Source organism: Neocloeon triangulifer, unplaced genomic scaffold, assembly GCF_031216515.1.
Source record: "Neocloeon triangulifer isolate White Clay Creek 2 clone unplaced genomic scaffold, ASM3121651v1 ptg000012l, whole genome shotgun sequence".
In the NCBI taxonomy this organism is placed as follows: domain Eukaryota; kingdom Metazoa; phylum Arthropoda; class Insecta; order Ephemeroptera; family Baetidae; genus Neocloeon; species Neocloeon triangulifer.
In genome coordinates this window covers 4,412,180-4,426,699 of record NW_026775554.1, presented here as the reverse complement: position 1 = coordinate 4,426,699, position 14,520 = coordinate 4,412,180, and the positions used below count along the sequence as shown (strand labels likewise).

The 14,520-nt window shown below is 38.3% G+C and overlaps 4 protein-coding genes across 4 annotated transcripts; 3 read left to right on the top strand and 1 right to left on the bottom strand.

The window, feature by feature from the left end:
- The first annotated feature begins 20 nt into the window (after positions 1 to 20).
- On the top strand, positions 21 to 1,038 carry LOC132197365 (uncharacterized). Its single transcript, XM_059620613.1, has 3 exons — positions 21 to 202; positions 256 to 389; positions 448 to 1,038. The coding sequence occupies exons 1-3, from the start codon at positions 152 to 154 to the stop codon at positions 761 to 763; spliced, it is 501 nt and encodes a 166-aa protein (XP_059476596.1). The 5' UTR covers positions 21 to 151; the 3' UTR covers positions 764 to 1,038.
- A 124-nt stretch (positions 1,039 to 1,162) lies between these two features.
- Positions 1,163 to 6,518, top strand: LOC132197357 (C-1-tetrahydrofolate synthase, cytoplasmic). Its single transcript, XM_059620603.1, has 16 exons — positions 1,163 to 1,378; positions 1,975 to 2,057; positions 2,394 to 2,592; positions 2,650 to 2,786; positions 2,844 to 2,939; positions 3,021 to 3,274; positions 3,331 to 3,556; positions 3,617 to 3,790; positions 4,084 to 4,220; positions 4,276 to 4,608; positions 4,664 to 4,881; positions 4,989 to 5,199; positions 5,254 to 5,402; positions 5,467 to 5,729; positions 5,785 to 6,064; positions 6,124 to 6,518. The coding sequence occupies exons 1-16, from the start codon at positions 1,178 to 1,180 to the stop codon at positions 6,211 to 6,213; spliced, it is 3,051 nt and encodes a 1,016-aa protein (XP_059476586.1). The 5' UTR covers positions 1,163 to 1,177; the 3' UTR covers positions 6,214 to 6,518.
- On the bottom strand, positions 6,128 to 11,245 carry LOC132197364 (uncharacterized). Its single transcript, XM_059620612.1, has 6 exons — positions 11,165 to 11,245; positions 10,226 to 10,424; positions 9,892 to 10,060; positions 9,662 to 9,791; positions 7,831 to 8,002; positions 6,128 to 6,963 (listed from the first exon to the last, which is right to left on the bottom strand). The coding sequence occupies exons 2-6, from the start codon at positions 10,415 to 10,417 to the stop codon at positions 6,679 to 6,681; spliced, it is 948 nt and encodes a 315-aa protein (XP_059476595.1). The 5' UTR covers positions 10,418 to 10,424; positions 11,165 to 11,245; the 3' UTR covers positions 6,128 to 6,678.
- A 1,337-nt stretch (positions 11,246 to 12,582) lies between these two features.
- On the top strand, positions 12,583 to 14,502 carry LOC132198375 (uncharacterized). The gene is made up of 7 exons (XM_059622380.1): positions 12,583 to 12,812; positions 12,870 to 13,164; positions 13,411 to 13,629; positions 13,688 to 13,960; positions 14,013 to 14,081; positions 14,197 to 14,286; positions 14,341 to 14,502. The coding sequence occupies exons 1-7, from the start codon at positions 12,583 to 12,585 to the stop codon at positions 14,473 to 14,475; spliced, it is 1,311 nt and encodes a 436-aa protein (XP_059478363.1). The 3' UTR covers positions 14,476 to 14,502.
- Positions 14,503 to 14,520: the final 18 nt, after the last annotated feature.

Below are 14,520 nucleotides of genomic sequence, written 5' to 3'. Positions count from 1 at the left end.
CCAAGTTGCTGCCGAGCACCTGCATTTGCAAAAGTTGGATAAAATGTATTAGCATGATAGTTTATCATCAAGGGGACACTTCCTTTCAGATACTAACAAAAGTATAAAAGGTTAAAGCTTTTTTCTTCCATTGTTCAAAGTTTATTGTGCAATGAAGGGAGCTGTGTCGATCTTGTTATTTTACTTTGTATTTGGACTGGAGGTATGTTATTGATTATTTTTCCTAAACGCACAAATTTAATGCTCTAATCAAAGGGGTCAAAGGCCAACGCGCCAGATGACCCGGAGTTAATCGAGAGATCTCTGGCAACGACCAACATGCTTGGCTTTCCTGAAGAGCTTTTGCTAGATGCACTTTTCCCTAACGATGTAGAACCCAGTAAACATAGGTGGCCAATTTGAAGCAAATTATTATTTCGTAAAAATATTTAAAACAAAAATTTTAAGCGCGGAGGAACTTTTCAAAGCTCTGAGCAGTGGAGAGGGCCAGGAAGCAGCCAGGGTGGCGGCTATGCGCTCCATGTTGTCTAACCCTAGGGCTAGAGGCACTGACGGATGGCTGGGTGGAATGTGCGACGCAATGCCATGGTTGTCCTGGCTGCTCAGGTGCACTTCTTCTGATGAGGAGGGAGGTGGCGTGGAAAATAGGGAGGAACCGCCTCAGGAACCCAACACCCTGGTCATCAGAGAGTACGTCTATGCCAAATGCGATTTCAGTGCTGGAGATTATTCCGAGGAAGACAATAGTTTGGGAAGAAAATAATTCTTGCAATAATAATTCTCTTAAAAAAATACATGATAGAAGAATATGAATGTATTTCACCAGGATTCGTTTTATTAAAATTTGAAAATTTCCTCCAAAAGCAAGTCCCAGTATAATTACATTTTACAAAATTAAATTATGATAAGCTGTCACATCATAAATTGCCCTTGAACTTTAAATAAACAGACATTTCAATTAATTAAAATCTGTGTCACATAAATGATGAAGACACGTTTGCATATACATTTAATAAGAGGGGGGATAATAACTTTTATTATCCTATATAAGACGAGCCCCAATCAATGTGATATGACACTGAAGTGACCGATCCCCTCTCTTGAATATTTCTCCTTCCTAGTACTCTTATTTACTGTGATTATCTCTGCCGGCGGCCAGCACAAAAATAATATATGTATGCACGACGAGGGCCGGTTAATCGCTTCAGCACTTAGGAGTTTGGCTCTGTTTGCGCGACCCCGGAGTTTTTCTTGGCCTCATCGGTCGCAGTCCTTTGCAAGAAAAAGTTGTGATAACAGGACCGAAGAGGAACTTGCGATCGGCGCAACTATCGTGTTTGACCACCGAAGACTTCAGAATACTAAGCGCTTGAAACAGGTTATATTTTTTTATTAATCTATAGCGGGTTCTCCTCCAGCATCTCTTATTACGCAATATTTTTTTTCTTGGATTCCTCCGGGCAAATTATCGTAAATTATATCTTATAAGATCTTGGATATATACCAAAATTAATTTGTAAATTTTTTGTTATTCTAAAACAAAAAAAAGTTAATTTTGCGTTTTTTTTTTAATTTATATTATTTTGCTGCTTTTCAATTTACTTTTTTCTTTATAATGATTATGATGATTATTATTTAATTAAAAATTTTGAAGACAAAAATTAATAATCACCCAAAGATTAATGCGCGCGTTTTCTCGCCCCCCTTACTTTTCAAACAAAACAACCCCCATCACATATGAGCGGAGATAAAAATCACGAAAAATCTTATTGTTTTTCTCTTTTGACCTAGAAAAATTTCGACTCACAAACAATATTTTTCTTGTAGTGTAGAAATAAAAATAAAAATTGAACAAATAATTTTTGGTCATTCCTCGACCAAACATGTATGTCCCGTTTAGCAACCCTCGTGTTCGCCCGCGGGTTTTTGTTGCTACGCACAAATATTAACCACGTGACTCAATGTTGCCGTCAGGTGTCCGTCCTTGGCTGGAGCGTAAACATGTCTGGCGAATCAACAGGTGCCGCAAAAGTGCTCTCAGGCAACGATGCCTCCAGGTAATTAGCAAAAGGGTTGTTGAATGGGATTCTCCAAAGTACGATCTTTCAAACGAGACGTAAAATAACAAAGTCGCAGTTTTAAATCAACATGAATAACTAAGTTGAAAATCCAACTCAAATTCTTGTGCTCTTTTCACCGGGTTCACCACACCCCCATGACTTATTTTTATTTTCACAAATTTAAAACTATAAATAAATTTGGCAGAAAATAAAGAGAATTTCAATAATTTAACAGCGGTGCAGACTTAAAATTTTTTAAATTTTGAAAATTGTAACAATTTAAAATTGTGCACAACTTAATTAATTAATTTATGACATCATACATATTTTTAGCGATGTCAAAGAGGAGCTCAAGAAAAGGGTTGAGGCTATGGGCCAGAAATTGCCTGGCTATCGACCTGGCCTGGCCATTGTCCAAATTGGAGGACGGGAAGACTCGAATGTCTACATCAGGATGAAACTGAAAAATGCAGAGGCAATCGGTATCAAGGCTTCTCACGTCAAGATGCCAAGGACCACCACCGAAGTGGAGGTTTAACATCCCTACCAAAAATTTTTCTTTTACACAATTTTCTTGCTTTCAAAACAGGTCCTGTTGAAACTTAATGAGTTGAATCAAGACCCAAACATTCACGGAATCATCGTCCAAATGCCTCCCGATTCTGATCACTATATCAACCCTCACACCATCACAGACGCCGTAGATCCTGAGAAGGACGTGGATGGGTATTTTAATTAGCAATTCCTAGATTTTAAGAGAAGAGTTATTATTATTTTGGATAGTTTACACACTGTTAATGAGGGCCGTGTTGCAACCGGAGACTTGGAAAATGGATTTTTGCCTTGCACCCCTAACGGAGTGATGGAGCTAATCAAAAGGTGAGATTTCATAAATTCATAAATTTAATTGATTATTCTGAATGTGCTGTTCTTTAATTTTTTTTCTTAATTATATTTTAGAACGGGCGTGAAAATTGCGGGAAGTGACGCTGTTGTTCTTGGCCGGAGCAAAATCGTGGGCACTCCGATGTCTGAATTGTTGAAGTGGCACCACGCCACAGTCACCGTGTGCCACTCCAAGACCAGAGACTTGGAGCTGAAAGCCGCCGCTGCTGACATTCTGGTTGTTGCCATCGGTCGCGCTGAGATGGTGAAAGAGTCGTGGATCAAGCCGGGCGCTGTCGTCATTGATTGTGGCATCAACTCGATTGACGGTTCGGAGGTCAAAGTGTCTCTCGGCCAATTTGTTTTTATTTTGAATCATTCGCAGATCCAAGCAAGAAGTCGGGCAAGCGACTCGTGGGCGATGTAGACTACCAGGGTGCAGCCAAGCGCGCTTCGTGGATCACACCTGTCCCAGGTGGCGTCGGGCCAATGACGGTCATCATGTTAATGAGAAACACCGTCCTGGCTGCCGAGAAAATGCTCGAGCGGCTGCTGCAGCCCAAGTGGAACCTCCGTCCGCTGCCCTTGAAAATTCAGTCGCCGGTGCCAAGGTGATCATTTTTGAAAGGCTATTATTATGATTGTTAGGAACTCATTAAAAATAATTGCAGTGATATTTCGGTCGCTCGAGCGCAAGTGCCCAAAGAAATTACCCAACTGGCTGATGAGATTGGTCTGATGAAGGCTGAGGTGCATCCTTATGGTTCTAAGAAGGCAAAAATTTCTCTGTCAGCCATCAAGAGACTTGCTGCCAGCCAAAATGGCAAATATATTGTGGTTGCTGGGTATGCACTTGTTTTAATATTCATTTTACTCCATTGAGCCCATGTAGAGAGATTTCTCTACATTTGGGCTGATGTAGAGAGATAATCATAATTATACCACACAATTTAAATTTGATTTAAAACTAATCATGCCACCTCTATTTGTTTCCTGAAGTAACTATTTAAAAATTTTAATTTTTAATTAATTGATTATCATTAAACAATAATTTTTGAAGTAATCTTTTGAAATTGAATTAATGATATTTAATTAACTAAAACTTTTTCAACATTTAAAACCTCGCACTAAATCTTAGAATTACTCCCACCCCTCTCGGAGAGGGTAAGAGCACAACCACCGTCGGTTTGGCTCAGGCACTTTCGGCACACAAGAAGGTCAATGCAATTGCCTGCGTCCGCCAGCCATCCCAAGGACCAACATTTGGGCTTAAAGGTACTTATTATATCATTAAAATTTTGTTTTAAAAGGATTAAATGTTCAATTCTAGGTGGAGCTGCTGGAGGAGGTTATTCGCAGGTCATTCCAATGGAGGAGTTCAACCTCCACCTGACAGGTGACATCCACGCTGTCACTGCTGCAAATAACCTTCTGGCTGCTCAGATCGATGCTCGCATGTTTCACGAGGCTTCTCAGTCTGACACAGCTCTTTACAACCGACTTGTGCATTCGGTCAAGGGCAAAAAGGAGTTTTCAAAAATCCAGCTTAAAAGACTGCAGAAGCTTGGAATTGATAAAACCGACCCTAACTCTCTGACACCTGAGGAGATCAACAGTTTTGCTCGATTGGATATTGACCCTGACACAATCACCTGGGTCAGAGGTGGGATTTTTTTTTAAATATTTGAATTTAAGAAATTAAATTTTGTAAATTTTAGTTGTCGATACAAATGATCGGTTTCTGCGTGGAATCACTATTGGTCAATCTGAGACTGAAAAGAATATGACCAGGAAAACTTGCTTCAACATATCTGTGGCCAGTGAAGTTATGGCAGTCCTTGCTCTTGCGTCTGACTTGGGGGACATGAAGGAGCGCCTCGGACGCATGGTTGTTGCTTTAAACAAGAAGGGAAATCCGATTACCTGTGATGATTTGGTAGGAATTTTTTTTTTTTTGAATACCGCATTTGCATTTTTTTTTTTTTAGTTTTTTTATGAGAATATTTCTCTTGCAAAAAATAATTTTAATTAACATGTTTTTAGGGAGCCACCGGTGCTTTGACCATTCTGATGAAGGAAGCCCTCCAGCCTAACCTTATGCAAACATTGGAGGGTTCACCTGTCCTTGTTCATGCTGGTCCTTTTGCCAACATTGCCCATGGCTGCTCCTCAGTCGTTGCTGACCAACTTGGACTCAAACTCGTTGGTAAAGATGGCTACGTCATCACTGAAGCTGGTTTCGGGTCTGATATCGGTAGAATTCATTTTCCAACTACTTCAAAATCAAAACTAAACCATTACAATCCAGGCCTCGAAAAGTTCTGCAACATCAAGAGCCGTTCGTCAAAACTAAACCCTGACTGTGTTGTTTTGGTCACGTCAATCAGGGCTCTGAAAATGCACGGAGGGGGCCCTGCTGTTACTCCTGGAACTCCTCTGCCTAAGGAGTATCTTGATGTAAAATAATTTTATGGAAATTAATTTGATTGAAAAATTCACTTTAACTTTGTTCTTTCCGTAGGAAAATATTGATTTGCTCACAAAGGGACTCCCTAATTTGAATAAGCACATTGACAACGGTAAGAAGTTCAACCTGCCAGTCGTTGTTGCCATCAATGTCTTTGCCTCCGACACTGCCGATGAAATTGCTCTGGTCAAGGGTGCCAGTTTGAATTCAGGAGCTTTTGCAGCCGTCGTCTGTCAACACTGGGCCCAAGGTGGAGCTGGAGCTCTTGATTTAGCAGATGCCGTCATGAAAGCCTGTGATCAGCCCAACAATTTCAAGTAATTTTGTTACAAAGAAAAATCAATTTGTACTAAAAATGACCGAATTTCACAGGCTTCTTTATCTTAATGAAATGTCGATTGAGAAGAAGTTGCACACGATTGCCACTGAAATTTACGGTGCGGACAAGGTGGAGTTGTCCCCAAAGGTGCAGCAAATCATCGAGAAGTACATCGAACAGGGATTTGATAAACTGCCCGTGTGCATGGCCAAGACCCACTTGTCATTCACTGGAGACCCCAACATCAAGGGAGCGCCCAAGGGTTTCTCCATTTTAATCAGGGACCTGATTATTTCAGCTGGGGCTGGATTCAACGTTGCCATTGCTGGAGAGGTTAGAGAGAGAGGAAATTTTAAAAAAAAGGACGACAGCTTAATTTTGTGTTTAACTAGATTTCAAGAATGCCTGGCCTAACAACACGACCAAGCATTTACGACATGGACATTGACGTCGAGACGGAGGAAATTGAAGGACTTTTCTAAGAATCATTCCAACTTATATGATGCACTAGTGCCATAGCAGATAAGAATGCAATTAATTTCTTACTAGAGTGCCAAAGCACAGTTGTAAAATAATGTATGAACATGGGAATTTAAAAAAAGAAACATAATTTTGTAGGTGGTGGTTGCATGAAATCAAAATCATGTTTTAAGATGACTGTAATACACAACGTTGAGTTTATTTTTATGAAGAATTATATACAAATGAATGTCAAAAGGTAAACGCTTAAATGACCAGTAATAAAACCACCTCAACTGCAAAAACATTTTTTGAGGGTTTAAAAAGATCGCAGTTTTTAGAAGTATCTATTTTTTAATCCTTAGCATAGCAAGCTTATAGAAAAATATCTAAATTCTTATTTCAGCTTTTTCCAAACTGAAATTATTTTTTTCTCTACGTCTGTTTTTCAATGAATCGATTATTGAATCTTAAAAAGCTGTTGAGAATTAAAATTCGCCGTGGACTCTTAAAACGTCCTCAAGTCCGCCATGGGTGCTGTTGAAGTCCAACTGCGTTCTGGCCTTCTTCATGCGAACCCCCGCCGCCTTCTGGTTGTGCTCTTTTAGTCGGTCGCGCATGTTCTGAAGATAGGTTGCCCTGTTCTCCAACGTGATCTCAAATTTCTCCATATTTTTCTGCAATTTGGCCAAGTTTTCCAGCTTCTGCAGGCCTAGCGGCTTTGCCGACGCAATTCGCTCGCTGATTCGTCTCGTTCTTTCCATTTCGACCTCCTGCAAGCAAATAATAATTATTTTTGTTAATTTCCGCGTTGGTGCAATGCCAAGGCCGATTTTCCTTTGAAGAATGAACTAGACGATTTGTCTCTGTCAAGCAACAAAACCTTGACTGCGACCGTCCAAAATGAATAGGGTGGTGAACAATGCGACTGACGAAGGAAGTCATTGCCCCGGCAGACACGAAGCAAAAAGTGCCGCTCATGCCAAATTCATTCACCAAATAGAGAGACATGCAAAGTGAGGAGTATTGAGTCGAGTCCTTTCACAAAAACACTACAATCAACTCTCATTTTCGTTGAATTCCTTCCTTTTCGCGTGTGTCTTAAGAATCTCTGTGAATAAGAAATGAAAAAACAAGAGTTTATGAGAGACTGATTCGTGGTTGCGCCTCTCATTTTTTTTCAAGTTTTCCAAGCTTTGGGGCAAAAACGAAACAGTTCTATGACATTTATTGCAGAATTAAATCTCAATATAGCTTTCCAATGAGATGTGAAATAAATGGAACGTTATCAAGTAAATTAATTGAATTATAATGTCTAGGCCAATCGATAGCAAAATTTCAGGAAATAATTTGCGCCTCAAATTATCGAGACCTTGGCAAAGGTCAGCAGGGTGCAAACCCTGGCAGTGAAAAATCCATATTCGGGGCAGCAAAAACCACCCCCAATGACAAGATTTTGGCGATAAGAGTCGATTGTGTGCCAATCACGCGACCATTGGCCCTCGGCCGATGCAACGCGCTGATTATTTCCGTGATTATCGCCGTGAAAAGTCGACCGTGGGTGGATTTATACACTAGCGTGTTTTCCACGCCGTTGCAATCAATTTTATTTTTTTCTGAAACAAAAGAATGAAACTCACTTTTCTGCGCTCCTCGGCCTTTTGGAGCTTTTTGTAAAACTGTTCCTCGTTCAAAGGAGTTTTGACCCGGTGGCGTGAGCGACGTTTCTCGAGCTTTTTCAGTTTGATCGGCGGCAGACGAGCCCCCGGTCCTAAGTTCATAGAGTCCTCGCACTTGGTCACCAAATCGTAGCTGCAATCATTACAACACAAATGCGTGTCTTTATAGTTTCTGAGGGAAAGAACATAAGGGCGTGCATAAAAAAATTATCAGAATTCTCACAGGTTTTTCAATGCAGTTTTTTTCTGCTATCATTTAAATGAAAAGAAAAAAACAGTAAAACCTTCAAATTCTTTTAACATACAAAAATATTGTTGGTACTTAATTAATATAAAGTTTGCACAATTATTTTAATGAAAATCTACTACGAAGGAAAAAGAATGCGGATTTTGCAATTAAAAAAATTTAATTTGCTTTGTATGTAGAATAAGTTCAATTTGTAGATGAAAAATAGCAAAATAAAAATATTCATAATTTTATTCTAGCGAGAAAGCTTATTACAGCAATTTGAAACATGTTGAAAAACACAATTATTCACCATATTATGTGTATTTTTTTTTATCTGGAAATGATCCTGTCAATAAAGCTTAAAATTAAATAATCCGAAATAAATTTTACTTTCACTGATTGCAAAAAATAATATTGTATAAAAAAAGATCAATTTCGAATGGAATTTCCTTTCTATTTCCTGGTTATAAATTTGCATAATAACCGCAAATCATGTGCTCGCGTGCCCGCTCTGACTGACCAAAAAGGAGCGCCCCGTAACTTAATCAGGGGTATTCATCTTAAAGAGATGGAGATTGGTGGCGAACACCCCTGCTCCTCTCGAGCCAGACACGCGATAGACTGCCAGATAATGAGGATATTCGGCCCAAATGCCTTGGCCGTCTCGTTTGCATAATCGACCCTTTACAGGTATGGTCAGTGTGTGTGTTTTCACGGTGCATTGCTCTCGGCGCGGCAATTTGGGCCAACTAGCTACGAGCTGCATGCATTTAGGCGCGCTCGTAAATTTTCTGGCTTGAATGATTTTATGCTGCATCATTTGGACATTAGGTCAAACCTATCATGAAATGTACTGCTGGATTTCCACCAGTATTTTATTTGGCATCTTACTTGAAAGCTTAATTATAATTACATTTTTTCTTCTTAAAATTGCATTTTATCACATCAAATTTGGTATCTCCCTTTTATTTTCTCTACATCTCGAAGCAACAGGGTTTTGCTATAAAATAAAAATTTTTCTAATACAATTCACGAGAACCTAAAAAATTCTGTAGTCTTTTTTGTTACCGTATGGTAGTTTCAACCATTGTGGCAAATGATAATACAAGTTTAATCTATCGTGTTCATCTGTAACTATTCTCGTCCGACTGTCTGTTTCAACTGGACAGAAATAGGCCAGTCTCTGAGTGAGGTAAACAAATTACACGCACGCTATCTGAACTCTGATCGGAGTTTGGTGGTGGTCAGAAGAAATAAAAACAGTGCGACTTTATGCCCATTACGCAAGTTCTGACATAAATAGTTTAAAAAAATCATTTTTAAACTAACGTTAAAATCAATTTATTTTCCTACATAATACCGCACTTGTCCATTTTGTATGAAAGATTTTTTTTTAATTATATCATTTTGTTGTGAAATTAACATCCTAAAATAATTTTAACGAAGCTGCCATTAAAAATCACGACATGCAAGATAAATTGATAATAAAATACTTTGGAAGTTATGAGTTGAAAAAAATTAAATTCGCACAAATTTTTAAACAACGATTCATGCGACTCTTACCTTAGGCCGCCTGAGGTTGTTGCCTTTGGTCGTGTGATGAGGCCTTCCTGATGCAAGCGGTTTAGAATGGCAGCCTCTTCCTTTCTCAGGGCACTAACCCTTGGGGGACACGCGCTTCCATTTAAAAGTTCTTAAACAAATAATTCAATGGATTTTAATTTACAATCTTCAAATTATTTTGTATCTTCTTAATTATTTTAATTACTAAATTTTATCAGAATTGGCATTACCTGTATTGATTCTGGGCAGTCTGAATTCGTCTTCCATTCTTGGAACAGTGTCAAATTCTGTTACAACGCCAGAGTAATCATTTCCAATGAGCTCGAAAATTCCTGAATCAGGAGACAACCCTGAGGGTCGAACCGCTCCTCCGTATGAATGCCTTGAATCGAAGGATTCCTAAAAATGAAAGGAAAATTATTAATCATATTTGAAAAAAAAAACTTCAAATGAAATACAATTATTAGTTTGAAAGTCACAATTAAATTGATTTTAAATTAAAAATTTGTATTTTAAAAAAATAATTATAAAAATAAGAATCATAATATTGTTATTCATCATTACCCCAAGATCGATTGTAGCAATTGCTGTGAGTTCGTCTTCAAACCCTGAGTCAACCATGTTTGGTAGGGGTGTGCGAGGAGGTCGGCACCCTGAGAGGATACCTTTGCTGCCGCGCCTGAAGTCGGGTTTATTCGCGCCCTGCTGAACGACGCGGATCTCCTTCACACGGCGACTGCTCTCCACACAACCCATCGTCAAACTGCGACACAAAATTTATTTGCTTGAGTTGTTGACATTTCGATCGATCAGCGTTGAAAGGGAAAGGAGGAATTTCTTTACGTGTGCGACGCATTCGCTGATACGCACATCAAAGTTGACCGAGAATAGAATCTAGATCGATTTTATTCAAGTAAATTATTTTATTTTTATTTCATAAAATTTATACTTTCTTCATTTGAAAAAAAAGTTAAGGCTACGCATTGAAAGGGAGGTATAATTATGACCATTATGTAGGTGGTCTTTAATTATGTCAAGGTGGTGTGAGTTTTGGTAGATAGATCCATTGTCTGTTCTGTCAATCAAAAGTGACCCACATTTGCTTGGTTTTCTTGATTATAATCAATTTCTATTTGATTGTAAATGAAATTTCAAATGAGCCTAACTCCTTAATTAAAATTTTGAGTACTTCAAATCATTTACATCGCGATAATTTTTCAATAGATTGATATATGTATGTATTTGTAGTAATAGATTAATGGAGAGTGATTAATGAGAAATCTTGTAACAATAAAATTTTAAAATAGCAGTGTATCAGTCACATTCTAAAATTTTCCACTAATCTCCAGCTTTTTTTAAGTTAATTCAGAAAATTTAAATATTTAGTTCTTCTAGTTCTCGAAATCAAATAGGATCTTACACATGCAATATTAAGAAAATTTTCTGGAATTAATTGCACGCTTCTATTCATCATGTGTAAAAAAAATCAAACTTTTTTCTTACTGTCAAGCTAAGTGGCGTGTTGAATATTCGTCGCAAGCGTGTTTTCTCGAACCGAAGTGACCCTTGGCGCGGCTAACGTGCGAGTGGTCGAGTCCTCGGAAAAGCGCCGGCATAAAAAAGGCCAGTGCATGCTCGCGGGGTGGCTAATGATGAGAAAGCGCCACCTCGCGCAATCATCGACCCACCCCACCGCAGGCCGTTTACCCTTAATGTATGTGCTGGTCAATAAAATATTCCCAAGCATGCTCGCCATGCAACCAACTGGACAGTCGCGCCTTTATTTATTCATGGCGTTTAAAAAAATAATAAAAACATGCCCGGAGAGAGTGAGAATGGAATTAATGTTATGCTGCGGCAAAAGTTTATATTAGGGACGAGCACGCTGACTCGCATTCTCGCTCGCACTTTTTCATGTAAATTTTGTTCCGGGTGCGTGAGTGGGAATCTGATTTTCGTGTTTGTTAACACTTGTAAAAGCTGAGGCTTTATATTTGTATCTAAAAAATTCGCTATTTACAGAATTGCTGCGTTTGTGTTCAAGAGTGACATTTTTAAAAGATAAAAATAATTATAAAATTATCGATTTTTATTTTAAAATTTTTCTCTCGTTTGTTCCGGTTTGCTTTTATGCTATTTTGTTCAAATAACTTCCTTGATTATATGAATTGATCCTCTTCTTATTACAACATTGACACCTTTTCCAAGTAGGTCAGTAGGTAGTGCAAAAAAAATAGCTTAATATAGCAGACACTTAGCTACTAAAATATTAAGGCTCTCACACTGCTCCTACTTTTGCAAAATTGATCGGATATTGTTGGTTAGACGGAACCTCAATGGCAGTACATTTAAAAAAACCCAGATACACTTGAACAAACAGTTAAGTTCCTTTTATCGTGATCAACCCTAAAATAACTTTAATTCGTTTAATTCATTGATTTAAGATGTGCAAGTTCAAATGTTTGAATAATATTTTCAAGCAGAAAAAAAAACATTTTTATATCTGTCGTTGTTAAATTGCGTTTTACATGGAAGTTATTTCAAGAAAACTTTTTTCATTTTATTTTCAAAGAAAAAATGGTGTTTTAGGAAAATTCAAAAATTTCTTTTTCATTTTTTTTACATCACCTTGAAATAATTTTTTGAAAATCTATTTATCTATTTTAAAACGTTTCTTCTGCTAATTTAAAATGTATTGAAAACAAATTAAAAACATACCAACATTGCCATTTTTTTATTAACTTTTCTCTTTAAAATAAGCATTTTGTAAAGAAATTTAAGCTATTTTAATACATATCTTCTTAAAATTGTCTAATCTCTAGTGATAAAAGGTGTTGATCTCATGGACAAATGGCACTGATAAATTGGCAATTAGCGAGCATATAAGACTACCGAATTTATCAATCACTGGCAGATCCCAAATGGCGTCCACCAAGGAGGATGAGGCAACCACTACCCAAGAGGGTGCCGGATCAGACCCGGAGGCCATTATCGTCACCTCCACCGTGGCCTCCCAAACGTGCCCCATAGAAAGTTTGAAACCTGAAACATTTTACTCGAAAATTCGACCTCTGGCAATTTTCATCAAAATTTTCGGAACATTCCCGCTGACTAATGTGATGCAACGCGACGGTCGACTTCTGGTTCATAAGTATTTTTTTTTTCATTTCTCAATTCTATTTTTTTTTTTTAATTAAAATCGAACAAGGTGGACCAATCTTTGGCAACTGTACGACTTGGTGCTTTGCGTGGCCGTGATGCTGGTCTTTTTTTACGCCAACGCCTACCTTGTAGGTCAAATTACTAACCCCGATGATAAGTACAAGCTGATGGTGTGGCTGGGCGCCACCTTTTACTTGTCAGCTGCCAGGGCGATGATCACCTTTCTCGTCAGCCACTTTTACGCCCACAAGTACCCGGAGCTGTTCCAAGCCATCGAAGAATACCACTTTGGTATAGGCGCGAACATCATTAGAGGCAGAACTAAAGCTACATTTCAAAAGGTACCTTTATCCTTCTCCAAATACATAAATAATTTTACAAAATGAAATTATACAAGTAATTCGCGCAACAGAAGATGAAAAACTGGTTTTTAAAATTAATTTTTTAAACCAACTTATCAATGTATCAAATTTTGATTAGTTAAAAACATAAGATTTTTTCTGGTTGAAGTTTCAAAATTAGGGCAACCAACAATACACTTCCAGGATCACAGAGAATTAGCTATTTCAATTAATATTTTAACTCAGGTTGGTCCTATCGTCGCGTCTCTGTTTATGCTGTTATTCTTGGAAGTGACGTCGTTCATGTTCTTCAGCCAGTTCACTGAAATTGATTCAAAAGCTTGGCCTGCCGGAGTCAGTTTTATGTTCATGTACATGTGGAAAGAACTGCCAATGAACATGTTCATCTGCATCTTAATGCACCTCATATCCAGATTTGACGAAATCCGTGAAAAAGTCAGAGAGGTAAATATCCTCCTAATTTAGTTAAATTAAATATTAAGAGAACATATTTAATTATTAGGTCCGTTTGAAAGACGAAAAAGACGCAAGTTGTGATTTGGAGAGCCACCGTTTGCAATACGCAGCTTTGATGAATATTATAAACTTGCTGCAAAAATGCTACGGGCTCCAACTGGCCGTGAACATGTTCTTCCTGATAGTCGAATCGATAGCCGAGCTTTTTATTTTCATCGTCATTTCCGAAGGGAAAAACGTTTACCTGATGGACCTGACGGTTTACAACTTCTGCGCGGCGGGACTGTTCATATTTTTCTTGGACCGCATTGAAAGAAAGGTACGACATAAGGCGATTGGATTGATCAAAGAATAAAAAATTAATAATTCAGTCGGAGCACGTTCTGGAAGAGCTTTCTTCGATCAATCTCAACTCGAAATCGCGTCTGCAGCAGATGCAAGTAAGTGTTCCTCCTTTATCTTCTCAAGAGAGCGCCTGCCACAATTAGCGATAGGCCATCTGCTCGACATGTCTGTCGCGCGGGTTGCATAACCAAATTCAATTGGTCTTTATAGGTGCAGCTGTTTGTATCACAGATTCAAGCGCGACCGTTGCAAATTTCGGCGTCAGGGTTTTGCGTGATTAACAATTCTTTGATCGGGTCTGTGAGTACTTTTTATTAATTGATAGGGATTTTAATTAAAAGTAAGCTTTTTCAGCTTTTCGGAGTGATCGCCACTTATCTCATAGTGTTGCTGCAGTTTGCGCCTCACGTGATGAATACAACAAACACTACATCATCGGATACAACAGAAGTTTCCGGAAATAGTCACGTCTACGTTATCCAGAACTAGATGAAAAGCACGTAGCCAATATATTAATATCTGTACTTATTCATT